General features: G+C 38.2%; 3 protein-coding genes across 4 annotated transcripts in view; 1 reads left to right on the top strand and 2 right to left on the bottom strand.

Annotated features, from left to right (window-relative positions):
• LOC123875871 (protein D1-like) overlaps window positions 1-14120 on the bottom strand; it is a 30469-nt gene extending 16349 nt beyond the window's left edge. The window contains exon 1 of the mRNA XM_045921929.1: window positions 13977-14120. Coding sequence (XP_045777885.1) covers window positions 13977-14120 — 144 coding nt within the window. The remainder of the gene's footprint in view (window positions 1-13976) is intronic.
• A 4065-nt stretch (window positions 14121-18185) lies between these two features.
• LOC123875546 (dolichyl-diphosphooligosaccharide--protein glycosyltransferase subunit 4) lies at window positions 18186-19373 on the bottom strand. Of its 2 annotated transcripts, none has more exons than XM_045921432.1 (3): window positions 19272-19373; window positions 18943-19104; window positions 18186-18284 (listed from the first exon to the last, which is right to left on the bottom strand). In XM_045921432.1, the coding sequence occupies exon 2, from the start codon at window positions 19065-19067 to the stop codon at window positions 18963-18965; it is 105 nt and encodes a 34-aa protein (XP_045777388.1). In that variant the 5' UTR covers window positions 19068-19104; window positions 19272-19373; the 3' UTR covers window positions 18186-18284; window positions 18943-18962. The 2 variants fall into 2 exon arrangements, with proteins under 2 accessions (XP_045777388.1, XP_045777389.1); XM_045921433.1 differs by having other exon boundaries at window positions 18957-19104.
• A 331-nt stretch (window positions 19374-19704) lies between these two features.
• Window positions 19705-22645, top strand: LOC123875533. Its single transcript, XM_045921410.1, has 3 exons — window positions 19705-19958; window positions 20327-21861; window positions 22369-22645. The coding sequence occupies exons 1-2, from the start codon at window positions 19824-19826 to the stop codon at window positions 21788-21790; spliced, it is 1599 nt and encodes a 532-aa protein (XP_045777366.1). The 5' UTR covers window positions 19705-19823; the 3' UTR covers window positions 21791-21861; window positions 22369-22645.
• The last annotated feature ends 10 nt before the right edge of the window (window positions 22646-22655 follow it).

The raw sequence follows: 22655 nt of genomic DNA, 5'->3' as shown, positions 1-22655 counted from the left end.
GAACGAATTGAATGATTTGAATTTAATCACTGAACGATTAGTCTATTCAATTTAAGCTTTTCTATGGCATAGCAAGTTTACATAAGATCCAAAAACCATACGATAACATTGATGATGACAGTTGTTGTGTTTATTATTTTCAACTTAAGAGCTGCCTCGTTAGACTTGCACAAATATTCTTTTTACATTCAGCAGTTAGTTTTCAGGGAAGAGGAAAAGAATTGAAAGCGAAATCTTCCAATCAAAGAGTACAACCACATACAGGGTACTGCGCCGTGAAGATGTTGCCGGCTAGAGGATAGAGCTCATAGGTTTCCACGAACTCCTCAAACGGGAAGCCCAGGCGGTCGGTTTGATAGCTGTAAGCAGAAATCAAGGTTACGCTGTTACTATTACGCTGATTATTCCATTTTTATGGTTCTCAAAAGGAAAAACGAAACCCTTATAGGATCACTTTGTTGTCTGTCTGTCTGTCCGTCGTGTCTGTCAAGAAACCTATAGGGTACTTCCCGTTGACCTAGAATCATGAAATTTGGAAGGTAGGTAGGTCTTATAAGTACAAGTACAGGAATAAATCTGAAAACCGCAAATTTTTGGTTACATCATTAAAAAAAATTAAAATGTGTTTCAATTTTCAAAGTAAGATAACTATACCAAGTTGGGTATCATATGAAAGGGCATACATTCTAAAATAGATTTTTATTTATTTTTATGCATTAGTTTTTAATTTATCGTGCAAAATGTTGGAAAAAATACCCGAGTACGGAACCCTCAGTACGCGAGTCTGACTCGCACTTGGCCGGTTTTTTATTGTTCTACAGGGTTCCGTTTTATCCATCTGCAATATTTTATGAGTCGGTTCATAGTCGATAACATAATCCACCTATGACATAAAAAACATGATGGTGAGCCATCATCATCATTATCAACCGATAGAGCTTCACTGCTGGACACGCCACGGTCTTGCGCCGCCTGAATTCAGCGGCTCCCTGCGACTCGAGATTATCTCCTACATCCAAACTCAAATACTTTAACCTCTTTTATTATTAGTGTATATTGGCTTACCTGAGGAGTGTCTCATTAGTAGCGTCAATGGCCCCGCATTGTTTAAAAAGGTACAGAACGTAACGGTTCAGTCCACTGCCGAGTGCGGGTGTCAGTCCAACCCAAGTCGCTATTTCGCACGCGTCTGAGTCGCCATAAATGTTGACAGTCAGGGTTAACAAGGCAGGATTTAGTACAGGAAGACGAGGGAGTGAATAGTCAATGTCTGTAAAAAATGTTATGATTGAAGGACAAACCAACAAACAAACAAACACTTTCGTATTTATAATATAGGTAGTAATAATAATCTCTGCCGTGTAGAAATCGCTTCCAGGCAGGCCTCTTCCATCTTTGACTGCACCATTACCTAGGTACATAATACCATTACCTAGGTACCATTAGGCTGTTAAAACGAGACAGCGTTATATCGCTGACATAAATCCACCTCGTTTTAACAGAAACTTAAGCCTGAGCAAAGTCAAAGTGCGTTCTACAGACTCAAAAAAGCAACTTTAATAATTAGTGACATACTTATTGTCAAAAACGTATAATAACAGTCGGGATCGAAGTCAAATGAAATAGTGGGCATCTCGATTGCATCTTCTGGGCATATTTCAGTTCCTGACATTAATTCTTGCTCTCCAAAGTATACCTGTGAATGACAAATAATACTTTAGAGCCGGCTCTACACTCGCACGTGAAGTCGCGCCGTGAGTGTATGCCGCGATCCACGCGTGAACTGTGTCCCTCCACACTCGCAAATCTTCACAGTCTTGTTCGTCGTTGACGATGCGTTCACGTTCGCGCCGCAAACCCTTTGTCGCGGACCAAAAACCGACACTGATCGGGGAAAGGCGCGAAGCGCGAACGCGAAGGCGTGAACAACATCTACACTCGTGTTTCGCAGATGTCGCGGGCTTTCGCGGCCGTTCGCGCCGCGAGTGTAGATCCTACTTTAAGTTAAGGTGCACTAAACGGGTCTAACCGCGAAATTCTAATTTAATTTGGTTTTTCGCAATTTGTTAACTAATACGACAATGGTATTCTAATTCCGCCAATGGCAGTATCATCTTCACAGGTTTACATAAAAATCTTTACATGAAACTGTTTAGTTTAAGAAATTCGTCAAAATAATGAGTTTGACGTGAGTTACTCAATATGACTAATTTCTTAAACCGGACCCTTTCAAGTAAAGATTTTTATATAAACCTGTGAGGATGATACTGCCACTGTCGCAATTAAAATACCATAAGCCTACGTTGTCGTATTAGTTGACAAATTGTGAAAAACCAAATTAAATTTGAATTTCGCGGGCAGGCCCGTCGCTTCCACCTTAACGCGACTTCGTCCGCGTGGAATAAACAAATTTAAAATAAAACTAGAGTAAATAGGTTTAAAATAAATGTAAACTGTTTTTAAAAAAACTGACTAGCTATGCACTAGTCACTTTTGTTTCGTTTTTGTTTCTTTGTTTGTAACTTACCTTTTTTTCTTTTCATTTTGGTACCTACGCGCATTTTCATACCTGGTTATTTGGTGTTTAACATTTGGAGACAGTTGTGGTTTCTGTGTTTTATGTGTGTGTTACCTGTAGTTTAGCTTTAATACTGTGTGTCTCCAAAATAAAACTGTACTTAATAAAATAAAAATAAAAATAAAAATTAATATAAACTGGTAATAATAAATATTATAATCTGTACTTATAATAATTATTTATTAATAATAATATATTATAAACCCTACAGTTATCCTACTCCTGACGCATTCGTCTCATTCAGAAAAACCTTTTGCCAAATGAATCGCTGTTTCTTACTTCAAGCATCTGTTGTGGTACGAGGGTCGTGACATTCGCGGTTTTGAAGACCTGGGCGATGGAGTTCTTCCGACGCCACGCCGTCCTCGCCAGCTCCACCGCTGTCGACAGCAGCACCACCGCTGTACACGCTAGTATCAGTTTCATTGTGATGTTGGCAACACTGGACCGAGAAATTACTGAAAAATTCGCACGATATTACAATGAACCGCCCTAACTTTGCTCGGGTTAACTACTTATACATCTTTTTCAGGGTTCCGTACCTCAAAAGGAAAAACGGAACCCGTATAGGACCACTTTGTGGTCTGTCTGTCTGACTGTCGGTCTATCTGTATGTCTGTCTGTCTGTCCGTCTGTCGTGTCTGTCAATAAAACCTATAGGGTACTTCCCGTTGAATCGTGTTTGGTGGGTAGGTCTTATAGCACAAATATAAAAAAAAAATGTGTTTCAATTTTCAAAGTTAGATAACTATACCAAGTGGGGTATCATATGAAAGGGCTTAATCTGTACATTCTGAAACATTTTTTCATTTATTTTTAGGCATGGTTTATGATTTATCGTGTAAAATGGCGGAAATAGTAAAAAGACAAGTATTTATTTAATTTGGGTAATCTTTATGTGTCCCCTCTACACCGTAGCCATCAGCGCCAATGATATCAGGGGGCACGGCAGTGCCCCCGCCAAGACGAGCCAAACGGCGGCCGGGGCGCTACGTAGTACCTTTTTCTCGAAGTGTTTCGCCGTATTTTCGACCCGTCATAACTTCGGTCTGGATGACGCTAGAAAGCTGAAATTTTCAGTATAAGGTGTCCTCAGCAAATTTACCAAATATACTAAGTATCAAATATCTAGCTTTTATGGTTATAGATTTATTGATACCTAAAATACGCCGTTTTCGTCCCTCACTGATGATCATCACAATTCATAGTCTGTAATTCTAGGGTACTTCCAGAAGTCCTAGAAGGCTGAAATTTGGTATGTAGACTAGAAATTGCATACAAACTACAGGAAAATTAAGAAATTGGCAATGCCCCCCCTCTACGCCTCTTATGAGTAAAGCAAATCTGTAAATTCTGTCGCTAGAATTCTGATATTTTCAGGATAAGATGTCCTTGGCAAATTGATTAAACTCATTAAGTATCAATTGTCTAGCTTTTATAGTTTCAGATTTATTGACAGTCAAAACTTCTAGTCTGTAATTCTAGGGTACTTCCCGAAGTCCTAGAAGGCTGAAAGTTGGTATGTAGACTAGAAATTGCATACAAACTACAGAAAAATTAAGAAATTGGCAATGCCCCCCCTCTACGACTCTTATGAGTAAAGCAAATCTGTAAATTCTGTCGCTAGAATGCTGATATTTTCAGGATAAGATGTCCTTGGCAAATTAATTAAACTCATTGAGTATCAATTGTCTAGCTTTTATAGTTTCAGATTTATTGACAGTCAAAACTTCTAGTCTGTAATTCTAGGGTACTTCCCGAAGTCCTAGAAGGCTGAAATTTGGTGTGTAGACTAGAAATTGCATACAAACTACAGGAAAATTAAGAAATTGGCAATGCCCCCCCTCTACGCCTCTTATGAGTAAAGCAAATCTGTAAATTCTGTCGCTAGAATGCTGATATTTTCAGGATAAGATGTCCTTGGCAGATTGATTAAACGCATTGAGTATCAATTGTCTAGCTTTTATAGTTTCAGATTTATTGACAGTCAAAACTTCTAGTCTGTAATTCTAGGGTAATTTCCGAAGTCCTAGAAGGCTGAAATTTGGTGTGTAGACTAGAAATTGCATACAAACTACAGAAAAATTGAGAAATTGGAATTTTCCCCCCTCTACGCCTCTTATGAGTAAAGCAAATCTGTAAATTCTGTCGCTAGAATGCTGATATTTTCAGGATAAGATGTCCTTGGCAAATTAATTAAACGCATTGAGTATCAATTGTCTAACTTTTATAGTTTCAGATTTATTGACAGTCAAAACTTCTAGTCTGTAATTCTAGGGTACTTCCCGAAGTCCTAGAAGACTGAAATTTGGCATTAAGTACAAATTTCAAGAATTATGAACAACAGATAAATTAAGAAATCGGGTCCCCCTTCATCCCCTCGTATATGAGATGCATATCTGTAAAATCTGTTGCTCGAATACTAAAGTTTACATGATAAGATGTCCGTGGCAGATTTATCAAACGTACCAAGTATCTGTGTTTCCTGAAGTCCTAAAAGACTGAAATTTGGTATATCTGCTTCAAAATTGAGTTGCAAGATTCCACCCGAACAAATATACTTACATACGAGTACATTGCAAGTTGAATAAAAGCTTTTAAAAAAAGAGGTAACGATAGAGAGTGGGCCATGAAAATGATGTACCTACAAGAAATAGATCCAAAAAAAATTTAGGGCACCTGCCAAAAAGAAATGAAATCCCACCAAAAACATTTCATGTAAAAAGTTAGCCAAGACTCACAAGTTCATAATGTTTTCACTGTTAAAAAGTTATGAGATCTCTAGTAGAGCCAAGCCCCTAGCTGATCTTAGATTTGTGCTGGCCATGGGACCTATCCCAAGTCCAAAGTAATATAGCTCTTAAATGTTCTTGACTATATCACATTTATAACAATAAATAACAAATCACTCTACTTACAAGCTCTGATTCTACAAACCCTATATCTTGGTAAAAAAAGTACGGCTTGGCCGTTTAATGTTCGTAAAACTATTACATGACATAACATATTAAACGTTAAAAGTTATTAAACGGCCAAACCGTACTTTTTTACCAAGATATAGGGTTTGTAGAATCAGAGCTTGTAAGTAGAGTGATTTGTTATTTATTGTTATAAATGTGATATAGTCAAGAACATTTAAGAGCTATATTACTTTGGACTTGGGATAGGTCCCATGGCCAGCACAAATCTAAGATCAGCTAGGGGCTTGGCTCTACTAGAGATCTCATAACTTTTTAACAGTGAAAACATTATGAACTTGTGAGTCTTGGCTAACTTTTTACATGAAATGTTTTTGGTGGGTTTTAATGTCTACGAAACTATTTCACCAACAAACACTCACCTTCAGTTCTTCCTTCGTTATAAGAATTTAGTTGAGTTCACGCATTTTATACCTATCTACCCAGCTTAAAGCCATGGGCCTATGAATACTCGCTTATGCAAATAATTTAATTTTATCATGAAATGTAGAACACACGTTAATTAATTTATCTAAGTCGTTTTTTTACCAAATAAAATATAAATTGTCGCCACATAACTATTAATATTGCCACTTAATCTTTTTTTTATTATAGGTAATAAGAAACTCCGCATAAAACGTACAAACTAACAAAGACAAATTGTGCGACTCAAGATCTTGCCGTCTGTTTGTTTGTTTGTTACTTTGTAACGAGGAACGGTTTGTTACTCTTTCAGACAAAAACTACAGGACGGATTTGGCTAAAATATGGAATGGACATAGCTTATACCTTTTTTTTATTGTGAGGAAAATCCATCATGGATACCACCGGCCATGGGCACGGGTTATGTCGGACTCCTAAACGGAAACCTCACGAAGTTCCATCCCTCCGCTGACGACGGAGCACAAGGGACCGACGTCTCGTTACCCCGCCAGTGGATATCCGCCACCGCAGTCCCACCACTGGGACGCTACGTGCCCCCAAACACCGTTAGAGGAATGCCAGAACCACAGCACGCCAACCAACCCTAGGACCACAATGTAAACGATGGACCATTCCGTCTCCATCATCCACAGGGCTAGGGTTCGCGGGGAGGGCAATTCCCTCTCACGTTCCCCATTTTCAACATCTCCCTCGACCGTCACTAAACTGAACAGGCAAGAAACCGGTGGGATAGCCAGTGATTGGATGGATGGTGAACTACTCATCACCGACTACCCAACACAGCCACACCTTCCGCTCCTGGGGCTATGCCAGGTCAATTAGCCATGGCTAACAATATCTCATGAAGAGAAATTGTTAACCATGTTACCAGGGTACACCGGCCCAAGCACTGCTGTTACCCGCAACACTCAGGCACACGGGGAGGTTACCTGGCTGGTACTGGTACTGCATATACCGTGACTAAACACGTCATTATGCCGGCAACTCAGAGTTCCCGTGGGATTAAAAAACTTATGTCCACGCAGACTAAGTCGTGGGCACCTCTTACGCTTAGAAGCAATGTGCGTTTTAAGCAGTCAAACATCACTTGCTTGAACGCTAACAAATTTTTTTCAGCCTGAATAAAAAAAATAAGAAACTCGAAGTTGTATTACTCTGTATACCGCTGGGTTGTTTATTATCACAGTTTGCGTTATCAGTTCTGCGCGCTACGAACTAAATATTGTTGAAGAAAATATAGATAGTACGCAAAATTAGTATCTTTCAATTGGATGGACCGAGAAAGAAGAAGCGCATCTTTCTAACAAAATTGACATCAAAGAAACACAATCAAAATGTTTGCAATCTTTAGAAGCCAAATCCTGGCAGAAAGTGATAAAATCTATTACCTACCTACTCCTTGAAAAAAAAATTATTTTTATGCATAACAGGTTTTGATTTGTCGTGCAAAATGTCGGAAAAATACCCGAGTACGGAACCCTCGGTGCGCGAGTCTGACTCGCACTTAGCCAGTTTTTTTATAAATGACGATTCACGACTTCTATTTGTCTGTCTGTCACTGCTTAGGTACCTTTTTTTTTTTTTTTTTTATTGGGAGGAGGAAAATCCTCATGGATACCGTCTGGCATGCCCGACTCCACTGCAGATGTTGCGCAGTGACCTACGGACTAAAAACCTCCTCCACTCTTCGATATCTCCGCTCCCGGAATTGCACGAAGCATTGCATCAGGAAGGCAGCTGTTTTCTAGGGCATGGGGTTTGGCCTCTCCCATTCATCATCTTCTCTCGTTTTTATTATATGTTTGATTAGCTTAGCATGTCTTTCCCATTCTTCTTCGTTCTTCAACATTCTGGGTATAAGGTTTTTTGGATTTAGCTTATCTTCTTTTCCATCTACTAAGTTTCTCTCTTGTTCAAACACACGGCACTCAAATATAGCATGTTGTGGAGTGTCCTTTTCTCCGCAGTATGAGCATTCCTCGCTTATAGCTTAGGTACCTACTCAATCTATGTTGACTTGTATTGATTATGATTTATGATGAACCCATGGCCAGCCACTACTGAGCATGGATCTCCTCTCGGAACGAGGAGGGCTTAGGCCAAAGTTCACCACGCTGGCCGAGTGTAGATTGGCAGGTTTAACATAACTTTTAGAACATTATGAGGAACTCTCAGAATTCCTCATGATGAGATGTAAATTAAAACACGGGCTTAGAATTTATAATTATTTAAATATATTCACAAAATACAAGAGAACAAACTTTATTACGCGGCGGAGACCAAAGATTAGATAGCAGTGTTGCCAATGGCAGATAGTCAATTGAATATGTCGTCTATGGGCTGCGTTCCATTTTACCAACACCTCATGATGTTTTCCTTCACCGTTAAAGCACGTGATATGCGGCTTATGTTAAGGACTTCCCTAGCGCAGTGTAGCGCAGTGGTCTTATTAATGGGTGGTCCCGGGTTCGATTTCCGGCAGGGGTTTGGAATTTTTTAGTTTCTATATTTCGGGTCGGGTCTGGTGGGAGCCTTAGGCTGTGTCGAGACACCTTACCGGCAAAGCCGTGCCGCCAAGCGATTTAGCGTTCCGGTACTATGCCGTTGTAGAAATCAAAGCGGTATTGGTTTAATAAAAACTGCCATACCCCTTCCAGGTAACGTTCGGGATGTGGGCTATTCTATTACATACTCATGCTTTTTTTTTACCTTTCCCGCACTCGTGCGTTCTCTTTCCCAACTGTCAAAATAATGTCTATTAAAAAGAAAAACCAACCATGAAGTTTTTACTAAAAAATTCATAGAAGTTTTTATGATTCATGCAAATACGTATATTTCTAAAAAGAAGCTACTAATTTGTTTCAATATCAGATTTAATGATTTGATTGAATGAGTTTGGTTAGGTTTCATTTCATTTCATCTCATTAAATTTCATTTTCATTTCATATCAATAAAAAACTTCTAGTCAAGACTTGGCTGTATGGGCATAGTTCCCTTTGCCTATCAGAATGGGTGAAGAAAAAAAAACTCTGCTTATATTCTACGGTTGGCGCCATTTTTCAGAAATTTTCTTTGCGAGTTTGTTTGTTGACAATGAGTAAAATTCGATGAGTGAGTAATTTCGACCCTAGTTTTTTTTCTATCTATTAAAAATGAAGTTGTTTTAAATTAAATTAAATTAAATTAGTTGAGTTTATTGTTTTTATTATTTTATTAAATTGCTTTATTCTTTCGCAACTGTATTAAAAATAGTCGTTCAGTACACGTGCGGAACCGTCATTGCAACTTGACGGCTCGGCTCGGGTAGACATTTGTCGGTACTCTTTGCAATGACAGCCTTTCCATACTTGTAAATAAATATACTATTAAGCACTAAACGCAAAAATATACTTAAAGTTTTTCCACTTTCCCCACTAAAGATCTCTCCCGAGTAAAGTTTCCTATTCAGTAAAGTAATAACACTTCATGTTGAAAAACCTTTAATTTCACTAACTAGGAATTCTCTCTGACTTCGTCCGCGTACAATTTCTAATTTCTTATGAGATTGAGTAATTTTCCCCACTGTAAAAAGCCTTATTCACTCACTTAGTGTCACGATAAGAGTTTCTTTATTACCAAAATTGTATGAAACCCTAAGAATTCTAGGTGGTTGAACTTACAGCTTTCATGGGTACGACTTTCATACAATCTTCAAACCCCGTTTTACAGTCTTAGGGGTGGAACTTTGGAAAATCCTTTCTTAGCTGATGTGTCATCATCATCATCATCATCCTGCGGACGTTCACTGTTGGACATAGGCCTTCCCTAAAGAGCGCCACCACACCCGGTCCTCAGCCTTCCTCATCCAGCCACTTCCCGCCAGCCGCTTCATATCGTCGGTCCATCGTGCTGGAGGGCGTCGCGCTTGCTTAAACGCGGTCGCTGATGTATGAATTCTAGAAACCCCCTCCCTTCTGAATTCCAAATTAATAATGACGGTATATAAAATTTTCTCATACAAACTTTCATTCCCTATTGAGCCTTGAAGGGTGATTTTCAAAAAAGCTTAGGTATACCGACAGGTTTTTTGAAACTGATAATTTTAGTCTCATTTCCCATGTCTCAAACTTCAAAATCATCGGTACGGAATGGTCAGACTCTTGCAGTTATTATTTTTTATGAGGGGTCTCTCCGTCACTCGCTCCATACAATCGTAGCCCCAATTTCATTTGAATATTAAGCAACCAAAGTCCATGAAATTTTGCAGACATATTCTAAAAACTAATATCTGTGCCTGTGGTGTTTTAGATTTTTCTAAAAATATGTAGTTTTAAAATTACAGGGGCTCAAAGATTTGTATGTGAATTTTTAAGACCGCGTAACTTTGAAACCGAATATTTTAACGAAAATCTAGAAAACCGCAGGCATAGATATTGGTTCCCGGAACGTTTCTACAAAATTCCATTGAGTATGATTGGTTAGTATTCCAATGAGAGACGAACTACGTTTGTACGTGTTGAGAGACCCCTCTTAATGGAATTCTACTGGTCATTATATCAACTCCGAGCGAGGCGATCCGCAGACGGATCGAATCGGTTGCCGGGTGACTCTAATGTTGGGCCTCACTTACTTTATTAACCTTAATACTTAGATTTTGCTGGCATTTTCATACTGAGTGCATTTCAAAAACCACCAGTTTGTTACCGGGCTCTTTAAATACACTCTATCAGGGTTTTTAGTTACATGTACCTAATATTTATTATTACGTGTACTAATGTTATTAAATATTTATTACTAGAGGATGCCCACGACTTCATCTGCGTGGATTTAGGTTTTTAAAGATCCCTTGGGAACTGTTCGATTTTCCGGGATAAAAAGTTGCCTATATCAATTACAGGGACGCAAACTACCTCGGTACCAAATTTCATACAAATCGGTTAAGCGGACGGGTTTTTGGGAATCCCGTGGGAACTCTTTGATTTTCGTCAGAATCGGTTAAACTGTTGAGCCGTGAAAAGGTAGCAGACAGACAGACAGACACACTTTCGCATTTATAATATTAGTATAGATATGGATTATAAAACAAAGAGGTTATAAAGGAGAATGCGCATATTTGATCAATTATACTTATTATAGAGCAAAGAGATTACAAGAGTTTAAAATAGAACAAGACTGCTCACAATTAAACTGGCGCGAATGAAAATAAACACGGACTTTTTCATATAATATGTTTATTAATACAATTTCAAAGTTGTTTAGTAAATAAGAATAACGTTTTACTTTGCCAAAGTGTTCAATTATATCGTTGACTAACTGTACAAACTGCAATATAATTTTTTTCTTGAATTCATTTTTTATTGTTTCCTCACAAATAAGATAAAAGTAGTACACAAGTCTCGGTTGAAATAGCAATGAACAGCCTCGTTCAGAAGGATTCCGCTAGCGCCTCATCCTTTTAAAATCACTTTGAAAGTCCTTGGCTTCGCCTCGTCCTTCTAATATTACTTCGCTGTATATTGCTTTATTTCGAAGAACGAATTGAATGATTTGAATTTAATCACTGAACGATTAGTCCATTCAATTTAAGCTTTTCTATGGCATAGCAAGTTTACATAAGATCCAAAAACCATACGATAACATTGATGATGAAAGTTGTTGTGTTTATTATTTTCAACTTAAGAGCTGCCTCGTTAGACTTGCACAAATATTCTTTTTACATTCAGCAGTTAGTTTTCAGGGAAGAGGAAAAGAATTGAAAGCGAAATCTTCCAATCAAAGTGTACAACCACATACAGGGTACTGCGCCGTGAAGATGTTGCCGGCTAGAGGATAGAGCTCATAGGTTTCCACGAACTCCTCAAACGGGAAGCCTAGACGGTCGGTTTGATAGCTGTAAGCAGAAATCAATGTTACACTTCTGACGCGCTTCAATTTATTACGCTGATTATTCCATTTTTATGGTTCTCAAAAGGAAAAACGAAACCCTTATAGGATCACTTTGTTGTCTGTCTGTCTGTCCGTCGTGTCTGTCAAGAAACCTATAGGGTACTTCCCGTTGACCTAGAATCATGAAATTTGGAAGGTAGATAGGTCTTATAAGTACAAGTACAGGAATAAATCTGAAAACCGCAAATTTTTGGTTACATCATTAAAAAAAATTAAAATGTGTTTCAATTTTCAAAGTAAGATAACTATACCAAGTTGGGTATCATATGAAAGGGCATACATTCTAAAATAGATTTTTATTTATTTTTATGCATTAGTTTTTAATTTATCGTGCAAAATGTTGGAAAAAATACCCGAGTACGGAACCCTCAGTACGCGAGTCTGACTCGCACTTGGCCGGTTTTTTATTGTTCTACAGGGTTTCGTTTTATCCATCTGCAATATTTTATGAGTCGGTTCATAGTCGATAACATAATCCACCTATGACATAAAAAACATGATGGTGAGCCATCATCATCATTATCAACCGATAGAGCTTCACTGCTGGACACGCCACGGTCTTGCGCCGCCTGAATTCAGCGGCTCCCTGCGACTCAAGATTATCTCCTACATCCAAACTCAAATACTTTAACCTCTTTTATTATTAGTGTATATTGGCTTACCTGAGGAGTGTCTCATTAGTAGCGTCAATGGCCCCGCATTGTTTAAAAACGTACAGAACGTAACGGTTCATTCCAGTGCCGGGTGCGGGTGTCGGTCCAACCCAAGTCGCTATTTCGCACGCGTCCTCCAACATCAGACCGTCTGAGTCGCCATAAATGTTGACAGTCAGGGTTAACAAGGCAGGATTTAGTACAGGAAGACGAGGGAGTGAATAGTCAATGTCTGTAAAAATGTTATGATTGAAGGACACACCAACAAACAAACAAACACTTTCGCATTTATAATATAGGTAGTAATCCAGGCAGGCCTCTTCCATCTTTGACTGCACCATTACTTAGGTGCATAATACCATTACCTAGGTACCATAAGGCTGTTAAAACGAGACAGCGTTATATCGCTGACATAAATCCACCTCGTTTTAACAGAAACTTAAGCCTGAGCAAAGTCAAAGTGCGTTCTACAGACTCAAAAAAGCAACTTTAATAATTAGTGACATACTTATTGTCAAAAACGTATAATAACAGTCAGGATCGAAGTCAAATGAAATAGTGGGCATCTCGATTGCATCTTCTGGGCATATTTCAGTTCCTGGCATTAATTCTTGCTCTCCAAAGTATACCTGTGAATGACAAATAATACTAAGACAAACAATATTTTAAGTTAAGGTGCAATTATGGCATTTTCAATTGCGACAATGGCAGTATCATCCTCACAGGTTTATATAAAAATAAAAATCTTTACTTGAAAGCGTCCAGGTTAAGAAATTAGCTGTAGTATCGACTGATTCTGACTAATTCTGATAATGCCATTAGCCTACGTTGTTGTATTAGTTTAAAAAATGCGAAAAACCAAATTAAATTTGAATTTCGCGTGCAGGCCCGTCGCTTCTACCTTAATACTGTGTGTCTACAAAAAAAAACTATAGTAAAAAAAAATTATAAACTGGTACTAATAAATATTATAATTTGTACTTATAATAAATAATTTAATCCATACTAATATTATAGATGCGAAAGTGTGCCTGTCTGTCTGTCTGCTACCTTTTCACGGCCTAATAGTTCAACCGATTCTGACAAAAGGTACAGAGTTAGCTTATATCCCGGGGACAGACATAGGCTACTTTTTATCCCGGAAAATCAAAAAGTTCCCACGGGATTCCTAAAGATCCATCCGTTCAACCGATTTATATGAAAGGTACGAAGGTAACTTGCGTCCATGTTATTGACATAGACAACTTTTTATCCCGGAAAATGAAACAGTTACAACGGGATCTTCAATAACCTACATCCACGCGGACGAAGTCGCGGGCATCTTCTAGTAGATAATAAATAAACCCTATAGTTATCCTACTCCTGACACATTCGTCTCATTCAGAAAAACCTTTTGCCAAATGAATCGCTGTTTCTTACTTCAAGCATCTGTTGTGGTACGGGGGTGACATTCGCGGTTCTGAAGACCTGGGCGATAGAGTTCTTCCGACGCCACGACGTCCTCGCCAGCTCCACCGCTGTCGACAGCAGCACCACCGCTGTACACGCTAGTATCAGCTTCATTGTGATGTTGGCAACTCTGGGCCGAGAAATAACTGAAAAATTCGCACGATATTACAATGAACCGCCCTAACTTTGCTCGGGTTAACTACTTATACGTCTTTTTCAGGGTTCCGTACCTCAAAAGGAACAAGTGTACCTAAATTAAAAATTTATAACACCCCCGACAAGTGAAGGTTACAGTAATAACTAGAAAAGAGCTGATAACTTTCAAACGGCTGAACCGATTTTCTTGACTTATGGCTAAGAACACTCTCGATCAAGCCACCTTTCAAACAAAAAAAAACTAAATTAAAATCGGTTTATTAGTTTAGGAGCTACGATGCCACAGACAGATACACACATACACACGTCAAACTTATAACACCCCTCTTTTTTGGTCGGGGGTTAAAAACGGAACCCGTATAGGACCACTTTGTGGTCTGTCTGTCTGACTGTCGGTCTATCTGTATGTCTGTCCGTCTGTCGTGTCTGTCAATAAAACCTATAGGGTACTTCCCGTTGAATCGTGTTTGGTAGGTAGGTCTTATAGCACAAATATAAAAAAAATTAAAATGTGTTTCAATTTTCAAAGTTAGATAACTATACCAAGTGGGGTATCATATGAAAGGGCTTTACCTATACATTCTCATACATTTTTTCATTTATTTTTAGGCATGGTTTATGATTTATCGTGTAAAATGGCGAAAATAGTAAAAAGACAATTAGTATTTATTTAATTTGGGTTATCTTTGTGTCCCCTCTACGCCGTAGCCATCAGCGCCAATGATATTTTAATGTCTACGAAACTATTTCACCAACAAACACTCACCTTCAGTTCTTCCTTCGTTATAAGAATTTAGTTAAGTTCACGCATTTTATACCTATCTACCCAGCTTAAGGCCATAGGCCTATGAATAATCGCTTATGCAAATAATTTAATTTTATCATGAAAATGTAGAACACACGTTAATTAATTTATCTAAGTCGTTTTTTTACTACATTAAATATAAATTGTCGCCACATAACTATTAATATTGCCACTTAATCTTTTTTATTATTATAGGTGATATGAAACTCCGCATAACACGTACACACGAAAGACAAATCGTGCGACTCAAGATGCGGGCGTTTGTTTGTTACTTTGTAACGAGGAACGGTTTGTTACTCTTTTAGACAAAAAACTACAGGACGGATTTGGCTAAAATATGGAATGGACATAGCTTATACCTTTTTTTTATTGTGAGGAAAATCCGTCATGGATACCACCGGCCATGGGCACGGGTTATGTCAGACTCCTACTGACTAAAAACCTCACGAAGTTCCATCCCTCCGCTGACGACGGAGCACAAGGGACCGACGTCTCGTTACCCCGCCAGTGGATATCCGCCACCGCAGTCCCACCACTGGGACGCTACGTGCCCCCAAACACCGTAAGAGGAATGCCAGAACCACAGGACGCCAACCAACCCGAGGACCATACTGTAAACGATGGACCATCCCGTCTCCATCTTCCACAGGGCTAGGGTTCGCGGGGAGGGCAATTCCCTCCCACGTTCCCCATTTTCAACATCTCCCTCGACCGTCACCAAACTGGACAGGCAAGAAACCGGTGGGATAGCCAGTGATTGGATGGGTGATGAAACACTCATCACCGACCACCCAACACAGCCACACCCTCCGCTCCTGGGGTTATGCCCCATGGGTGCGTCTACTGCGCCCTCTGCTCGGGTCACTGAGAGGGACGCGTGGACAACACTCCCTCCCTGCCAGGTCAATTAGCCATGGCTAACAATATCTCATGAAGAGAAATTGTTAACCATGTTACCAGGGTACACCGGCCCAAGCACTGCTGTTACCCGCAACACTCAGGCACACGGGGAGGTTACCTGGCTGGTACTGGCCCAGTGGCGTGCACAGGATTCTAAGCTAGGGTAGGCATTATTTAGTTATCGTACACCTTTTTATTAACTGTCATGATGAAAAATGAGCATGAAGCTATCTAAATTTGGGTAAGCAGTGCTTTTATGCATCTGTGAACTGCACGCCACTGGGTACTGCATATACCGTGACTAAACACGTCATTATGCCGGAAACTCAGAGTTCCCGTGGGATTAAAAAACTTATATCCACGCAGACCAAGGCACCTCTTACGCTTAGAAGCAGCAGTTTTAAGCAGTTAAACATCACTTGCTTGAACGCTAACGAATTTTTTTCAGCCTGAATAAAAAAAAATAAGAAACTCGAAGTTGTATTACTCTGTATACCGCTGGGTTGTTTATTATCACAGTTTGCGGTCCGCGGTGAGCCGCCTCATGGGAAATTAGGGAAGACGCGAGCTAGACCTTACAAAACACCTATTTCTGAACTTTTTAACTGCACAAATGGCGGCTTGTGTTTACAGTGAACGTTCCTTATTCACGGGGGATGCACAATTTTTTATTCGATGACAAATGCCTTGACTGCGATCTTACCTAGCGAATTGCCTCTTTTTTGTACTTATAAAAAAAATAGCGAGCAAACGAACAGACGGGTCACCTCATGTTAAGTGATTACCTTCGCCCTTAAATATTTGCAGCACCAGAGGAACCTCCGATGCATTGCCGGCCTTTTAAGATTTTGTTGGTCCGTCCCTTGAATAACCCATGTTGTAATCTAGTGGAAACACCGCCAATAGGAGTTGATTTTGTTTGCCTCTATCGTAAATAGAACCTGATAGCTACCTACGACCCGCTTACAAGACCACTGTGCTAGGAAGTCCAGTTAAAAGCTAAGAGTATTTCAATAAAGAAAATTCATGGTGAAAACGATGAAAACATACGTCGAATTAATCTTTCCCGACACAAGGATTACACATAATGTAGTGCCTCGATAATCGCCCCCCGAAGCCGAATGAAGCTGACCGGCCGATAAATTATACCGAATGGCAATAAAACCGGTAATAAAAAGCAATCTTAGCGCTTTCAACGGCAATTTACTATTTTTCAGTGCGCGAAAAAAACTTTTTTAAATGAAGATTCACGACTACTATTTATTTGTCTGTCTGTCTGTCACGTAGGGTTGCCAACATTACCATAAATATAGTACCTATTGTAGGTATTATATTTTAGTTCTGCGCGCTGCGAACTAAATATTGTTGAAGAAAATATAGCTAGTACGCAAAATTACTATCTTTCAATTGGATGGACCGATAAAGAAGAAGCGCATCTTTCTAACAAAATTGTCATCAAAGAAACACAATCAAAATGTTTGCAATCTTTATAAGTCAAATTCTGGCAGAAAGTGATAAAATCTATTACCTACCTATTCTTCGAAAAAGATTTTATTTTTATGCACAACAGGTTTTGATTTGTCGTGCAAAATGTCGAAAAAAATACCCGAGTACGTAACCCTCGGTGCGCGAGTCTGACTCGCACTTGGCCAGTTTTTTTATAAATAACGATTCACGACTTCTATTTGTTTGTCTGTCTGTCACTGCTTAGGTACCTACTCAATCTATGTTGACTTGTATTGATTATGATTTATGATGAACCCATGGCCAGCCACTACTGAGCATGGATCTCCTCTCGGAAAGAGGGCTTAGGCCATAGTTCACCACGCTAGCCAAGTGCAGATTGGCAGGTTTCACATACCTTTTAGAACATTATGGAGAACTCTCAGGATTCCTCACGATGTTTTCCTTCACCATTAAAGCAAGTGATATGCGGCTCATGTTAAGGACTTCCCTGGCGCAGTGGTAAGCGCTGTGGTCTTATTAGTGGGTAGTCCCGGGTTCGATATCCGGCAGGGGTTTGGAATTGTTGGTTCTAAATTTGGTCTGGTGGGAGCCTCAGGCTGTCGAGACACCTTACCGGCAAAGCCTTGCCGCCAAGAGATTTAGCGTTCCGGTACTATGCCGTGTAGAAATCAAAGCGGTATTGGTTTAATAAGAACTGCCATACCCCTTCCAGGTTAGCACGCTTCCATCTTAAGACTGTATCGTCACTTACCACCAGGTGGTAAGTGACCAGTCAAGGTAATAAAAAAATCACGTTCGTAAAGCATAGAGTGGGGGGAGAAGGAGAGGAGGACTGTAAAGTAAAGAAACAGTTTAGGTGTATCTTAATTTATTTAACATCTTAATTATTATACACTTAGCAGAATCACACATTATTGTAGCTCCATAATAATTTGGTTCCCCTGGAAAATCTGTAACAAAAACATTCAATCAAAAACTATTGATTGGCATTGGCAGTTCCTTTGGTACTGCAAATGTTCATCCGCAGCAGTAATCACTTAACATTATGTAACCCGTCTGCTTGTTTGCTCGCTGTTGTTATTTTAAAAAATGTAATCATCGTCATCATAATCAACAACCCATAGCGGGCTCACTAATGAATAAGGGTCTTTTTCAGAACGAAAAGGGTTTGACTGTCATGTATGCAGGTTTTCTTACAAGGTTTTCTTCAGTTTGCTAAAAACTCATAATACTCTGAAAAGTTAGAGGTGCGTGGCCTCGTACCCCAGATCCCCTGACTAAAACCCCAAAGACTTAAGACTTCTTAAAGACTCAGTCATTTACACCAATACAGACAAAAACAAAGTTAAATGTATAAAATCGAAGGAGACCCAACAGAAGTGAAGCTATAGTCTGTATTACTCTCATATTTACAACAATATGGCAAGTACTTAATATATTATATTTACTTTACATAATAAAACAGTTACTCTAAGCTACATTGAGATCAGTTCACTAGATTTGCTTAGTAAATAAGGTTTCATTCGGTTCTTCTGGGACACCTAAAAAAATGGCAAGAACAGAAAGGTCGTTAAAAACCAGAAATCAGTAAATTATAATAAATCTTACCCATATTATCTTACCATGTTTTATTTCGAACTGTTTGCGCTGATGTAATGATAAAGGATGACCAATAAAAAGATCGATACACCCAGAATGTTTGAGAACACAGCCAACTGGATATCCGTGATCATTATTGTATCTTTATTCTCGTCTTAATCCTTCAAAAACCTGAAATAATCATAAAAACATCTCTGTAAACCGGCGTCTTTTTAGGCGTTAATAACCTACAAATAAAGTCATGTAAGTATTCAAGAAATAGAATGGTAAAACTAATATTTCATAACTGAAATAGTTACTCAAGTCAAATATTGCTTAAAATTAATAAATCTACTTACAAAATTAGATAATTGCAATCCGCAACATAAAAATTGTAAGTACACGTCACAAGTAAATCATCAGACGTTGACAGTTCAATTATTGTAAATTGTAATTGACACTTGTTTGGCAGACAACACACAAAAAATACATAATATGTGCGGATTTCATAATGACATACTTACACGACATGACTCCAACAACACTACGATTTCGCTAATGAGCAAGTTATTGGCATCATATCGCCATGTTCTTTATAATACGTCCATGGGCATCTTATTATGGTTATTGATTGCAGACTAGATATGACTGACTAGAACCATGGGTGGAGAAATAATAATAGAACGCCTCTGTGGTAGAAACTACTTTTTTTTTTTATTCCAAGCTCAAAAAGGCTAGACTCCAGAGCCATAAAACCAGATTAAAAAAACGTCTTCAAAACATGTCAAACATGTCAAAATTTATTTGAGTTGGTCGGTTGAATATATATTTTCATTTGAAAAGAATCAATTTAATTTATAAAATTTTAAGATTCAAGTGTTAATAACTGTTAGAAATATAAATTATTTAAGATGTATTTATCATCCGTTAGTTCACGTTTGTTACTTCACGACACGAGCAGTTGGGACTTAAAAATAAGTAACGGGTGTTACGATGGTATTATGCGAGATCTAACTTGGAGCGACGACAGTAAATACATTTTACAGGTAATTTTCAATGTATTCTTAAATATTCTGCTCTAAAATCGTCCTTTCCTATACTAAAAATCTATTAAGGTGTATTACATAAATAAAAATAGCATACTAAATATTAATCTATTATTACTAAAATATAGATGATCCCCACAACTTCATTCTGGTAGATTTAGGTTTTTATAATCTGGGAACTCTGATTTTCTAGGATAAAAAGTAGCCTATTTCCGTCCCTGGCTTATCTATAGCTAATAGCTATCTCCGTGCAGGTCAAAATCAGTTAATTGCATAGGCAGTGAAAAGCTAGCAGTCCGACACACTTTTGCATTTATAATATGGATTTAAAAGATTGATTTGACAGTTATTGCTTCTAAATTTTACAGGTTAATTCAGTAGGATTGGTTGAAATTTTAAGTCCAACAGATCGTGATGTCCGAAGCTTACAGCACATTCCATTAAAAGACACCTGGTCAGCAAGCTTCCATAGAGATGGCCACCGTAACATTGCAGTTGGCACAAAAAGTGGCAATGTAAAAATATGGGACACAAAAAATAAGACAATTACTAAAACATTTCCAACACCATCTCATCCATCGTGTGTACAAATCCTAAGTTATAATGCCAAAAACACCAGTCTTGCTGCAACAATGGCGAATGGAGAAACAGTTATTTACGGTCTTGTGTCCAACATCCCAGTTTTAACTGTTAAACTGACATGCTCCAAAAGTATTTCTGCTATGAAGTTCCATCACGAATCGCGATCGTTAATAGGATTAGCTACTGATGAAGGTCACGTCATACTCAGAGACATAACCACTAATAAAGACAAAGCCTTCTTTGAAAATATTCATGCTTCACCCGTCAGCGACTTTGCCTTTTCACTTATAAACAAAGATGTAATGCTGTCAAGTGGATTCGACAAAATTATACAAGTTTATGATATAAGACTGCAAAACATTGTCTCAACAGTGAAAACTTCACATACTTTAACATCAATAGCTGTGAACACAGATAATCTAGTTGCACTGGGAAGTAAAAACGCAGATGTCCTTGTATATGATCTTAGAAATTTAAGCGGGCCCTTAAAAATTCTAAAGGGACACAACCAACAAGTCAGTAAAGTAGCTTTTCAGCCTGCAAGGAAGAAGATGATAACCGATATAAGCCTCAAAGAAGAAGTAGAAACAGTATCTGTTCCAAAAATTAAAACACCTACTGCAGGGAGGTCATCTGACATATTTTTCATGAATGACACTCCACCAAGCCATAATGTAAATTTCTCCACTCCTGGCACTGATAACAAAGCTGATCTGAGCTCGTTTCTTGTAACAGTTGGCTTAGTAGATGAATCTAATAATTTTGATAATGACCTAGACTTCAATTTTGAAAGAAACAGCGAGAAGCATGAACTGAGAGGCAATACAGAAAGAAACATGAGTAAAGTTTCAACACCAGTAAATAATAGTGCGGGTGAAAATTTTGTCCTTCCATCACCTTTGTTTATTCCAAATTGTACCCAAGAGGATAACAAATTTCTGAATGGTAATTTAACAAATGGAAAGTCATCAAGTGATGTCAAAAAAGCAAATAATAATATAGACTCAAAAGTGGTTGATGAATTGAAAGATTTCATCTCAGATGTTGCTGATGATAACAGAAACTATTTCCTTCATATCATGATGGCATTGACTAAACAAAAATTATATTTAGAGAAACAGCTAAACAGGTTAAATCAGCAAGTTCACAACTTGGAGCAAAACCAGAATTCATTAGTTGAAGCAAATAGAATGCTTACTCTTCAAGTTGAACAATTGAAAATGCAACAAAATAATGTTTACTATAAATAAAATCTCAAAAAAATTAAATGCATTACAAACAAGTTTATTAGCCTAAGCTTTAAAATGATAAAGAAAAATTGACTATAATGGACTTTATTCAGAAAGTAATAATACAGATTTTCACAAATGTTAAAAATACTTAAATATAAAAATTATAAAACAAAAATATCATCCAAATCACTGTAACGAGGCAGGGTGCCCAGAACGCTGGCTGCGTTACCTCGTTGAATGGCCAGACTAATATGCTGACCAAGGTAACTGCCAGATTTCCGGTCACCCGTGGACTCCACAAGACGGGATGACAGGTCCTTAAAACAGGATCTGGCATCCTCGCCCCACGAACCCATGGTCTCCACTCCAAAAGGCACAAATATGAAATTATTTTCTATATTTTCATATTTGCGCCTCTTGGCCCTTTCTGCCTTAGTGGCTGCCGTATAATGGACTAAGTGCTAGACCTACATTATTTTATAAAAGCTGAAAGTTTGTAGTTTTAGTCGCTGATAGTTCCTCTCTGTTTTGGGAACAATACACAGAGTTTTCAGCTTTTATGAAATAACGAAGGCCTGGCACACGCTGGCTGTCTCTCTATAAATGTTGTAATGTAGTAAATTTTTTGCGGCTAACAGTTATTGATTTCTGCCGTATTCTTTTTATTTTGGCGCCTATTTATTAAACCTAATTTTAAGGCAGTGATGAGTAATAATAATCTAATTTGTGCCATTTAAAAATAGTTTTAAGTACATTGTAAACAAACTGTTAATGTCTAGTAAGAAAAATAATATGTAATTTTGTTATGATGTTTTGGTCATCTGGTTGTTACTTTGCCTTCTATGTTATTAATAAATAAAATAATACAATTTGCATGTGTTTT

This window comes from Maniola jurtina, chromosome 20 (assembly GCF_905333055.1).
Source record: "Maniola jurtina chromosome 20, ilManJurt1.1, whole genome shotgun sequence".
Taxonomy (NCBI): Eukaryota; Metazoa; Arthropoda; class Insecta; order Lepidoptera; family Nymphalidae; genus Maniola; species Maniola jurtina.
This window is presented reverse-complemented; position numbering and strand designations above follow the sequence as displayed.

Coding starts and splice junctions, on each gene's coding strand:
- LOC123875533 (XM_045921410.1), top strand. CDS start 19,824: ATGTATTTATCATCCGTTAGTTCACGTTTGTTACTTCACGACACGAGC. Junction 19,959..20,326: donor ACAGTAAATACATTTTACAG/GTAATTTTCAAT, acceptor TAAATTTTACAG/GTTAATTCAGTAGGATTGGT.
- LOC123875546 (XM_045921432.1), bottom strand. CDS start 19,067: ATGATCACGGATATCCAGTTGGCTGTGTTCTCAAACATTCTGGGTGTA.